The 2,195-nt window shown below is 35.4% G+C and overlaps 1 protein-coding gene across 1 annotated transcript; it reads right to left on the bottom strand.

Moving 5' to 3' along the window:
• Nucleotides 1-744: 744 nt before the first annotated feature.
• Nucleotides 745-2,189, bottom strand: LOC109588727 (uncharacterized). The gene is made up of 6 exons (XM_020004843.1): nucleotides 2,131-2,189; nucleotides 2,067-2,082; nucleotides 1,913-2,014; nucleotides 1,771-1,846; nucleotides 1,576-1,721; nucleotides 745-1,245 (listed from the first exon to the last, which is right to left on the bottom strand). The coding sequence occupies exons 3-6, from the start codon at nucleotides 1,968-1,970 to the stop codon at nucleotides 773-775; spliced, it is 753 nt and encodes a 250-aa protein (XP_019860402.1). The 5' UTR covers nucleotides 1,971-2,014; nucleotides 2,067-2,082; nucleotides 2,131-2,189; the 3' UTR covers nucleotides 745-772.
• Nucleotides 2,190-2,195: the final 6 nt, after the last annotated feature.

A 2,195-nucleotide genomic window follows, 5' to 3' on the forward strand; every position in this document is an offset into this window, starting at 1 on the left:
AGAGAAACCAGTGAATGACCTCTCACTATACAGTGCTGGAGCTATACCTTTCTCATACAGCACGTGTTTAGTAAACATATGTACTGTATGGTAAAGGTTCTTGCCATGCAGTTAACCTTGCTTAGGAATGGTAATTCAAGTGGTGGCTGCAATTAGTGAACTAACATTATTGATATCAAATGCAATGTGACATACTGTATATTACATATATATAATGCTGGTAACATAATGGCATGGTTTCTTAATGGTCACTTTATTATTAGAACCATTAACACTGAGTTTCCATCTAAACACTTCTTGTAATTCCACAAAATTATCCTGTGGCATTACACATTCAAAACATGGATCAACCTGAAATTAATATGCCAATAGTCTAAATGAATGAAGTGTCAAAAACATTAATAAAATGCCATACCAAAGTCTCCAATAGCAGCTTCATATGGACTCAATGGGCCAGTATACCTTTCAAGTGAGACAGTGACTTCAAAAGGAGCTTCAAACATCATTATATGACTTCCCATAGTGGTAGCTACAGCATTACTATCTTCTAATAAAGGTTCAAAACTTATTTATTATGATCGCTTTAGATTCACAGTAATTATGCCAAGAGTGAAAAAAATAACAATCCATTAATTATTTCCACTCCTACTAGATAGGTGATCTGTGGTCATACAATGATAACTTCATAGGGCAATGATCATAGAGGGCAATTGACTTCAAGAACATAGAGTATCAATTAAATACTATATTTTTATTGTTTATAAAAATTATTTTAAAACAATCCTTTAAAATCAGTTATTCTATCTTTAGTGGGAGTACTCAAATTATACGCCATCATTGAAGCACTGTCACCCTCTAGTGGGACGCACATTGTTGCTATCGACACACTTTCGTCACTCTCGCCAAAACTAACGCTTTTTCGTTTGGGCGTGGTCTTGTCTGGAGTCTTTAAAATAGAGCGAAGAGGAGTGGTAGGAACAGAGAGGTCTGAACTAAAAGATTCTGACTTGATAGGAGTTTTAAAACCAGCAGCAGCAAGAGGAGAGTAAGTGAGAGTCCTTGCACTGGCATAGGATCTTAAAATATTATCAGTGAACATGTCGGGGGATTGTGGTGGGGGCGGGGCTCGAGATCTTGTGGGTGTGGTTGGGTTATTAGTGGGCGTGGTGTCTGTGGTAGAGGGTGTCACCCATTCTCCATGTAATAATGAATGAAGGACAGCAGGAGAAGGATCCTTATTGAGTACTGGGAGAAAGAGAGAAGTAATCCATTATCTACTTAATAGTACGGTAGTAGTTTTACTAATTTAGTTTAGTTACAAAATTTAATTCTAGTGTAGCTTTACTGGCTTAATCTATTAGTTTTAGTTTCAACCTTTAAAATTATATTTCAGACACATAATAACAAATTAAAATATTTTTGGTTAGTTAACTAAAGGTGAAAGGTCAAACTAAAAGTACAGCTCTATAATTTAACTATACATGTAGCTTTATTTAATTAAAAAACACAAGAAAAAAGAAAGAAGCAATTAAATGTACATTGTAGAAGGAAATGATGCACATTTGTACACTGTACCTGTATTTCCACTTGGTTTATATGGAGGTGTATTGAATTGTATGTCAGTCTGGTTAGTTAATTTTAATTTTGAGGAATAAAATGATCGTTGAGGTGATTCATCAATAAATGACACGTCTTCCATTGAGTCCACCCCTAGTTTACTTCTAGTGGGAGGGGCTCATTTATAATTATTATAACGAGGTGTGGGCGTACCTGTTTCTTTGTAATTTGAAAAGACGATAGTTTTCTACTTGCTTCTTGACAGGTGTCTCCATTGCAACTACATCATCTTTGAGAAAGAAACAATTTACATGTAAATTCTCTGTCTGTCTCCCTCCCTCTCTCTCTCTCTCACCCTTTGACTTTTCCCTATGTCTCTTCCTTCCTTTGCTGCTTCTCTCTCCTCCCTCCATTTTGACTTCATTCAGACTAAACAAGCTCCTTCTACAGACAGTCTCTACAATAAAATCAATATTTTAAAAATAAAATGCATAACTAATTGAACTCACTTGACGCATTATCAACCTAAACAATATACTAATAATTTACAAGAGTATACTAGTATGAACTGACTTTAGATTTCTTTGATATACTAATCTGTCTAGACAATGCCGGTCCTTGTAAACTGGCCCTTCGAG

Source organism: Amphimedon queenslandica, unplaced genomic scaffold (genome assembly GCF_000090795.2).
Source record: "Amphimedon queenslandica unplaced genomic scaffold, v1.1 AMPQUscaffold_11907, whole genome shotgun sequence".
Lineage (NCBI taxonomy): Eukaryota > Metazoa > Porifera > Demospongiae > Haplosclerida > Niphatidae > Amphimedon > Amphimedon queenslandica.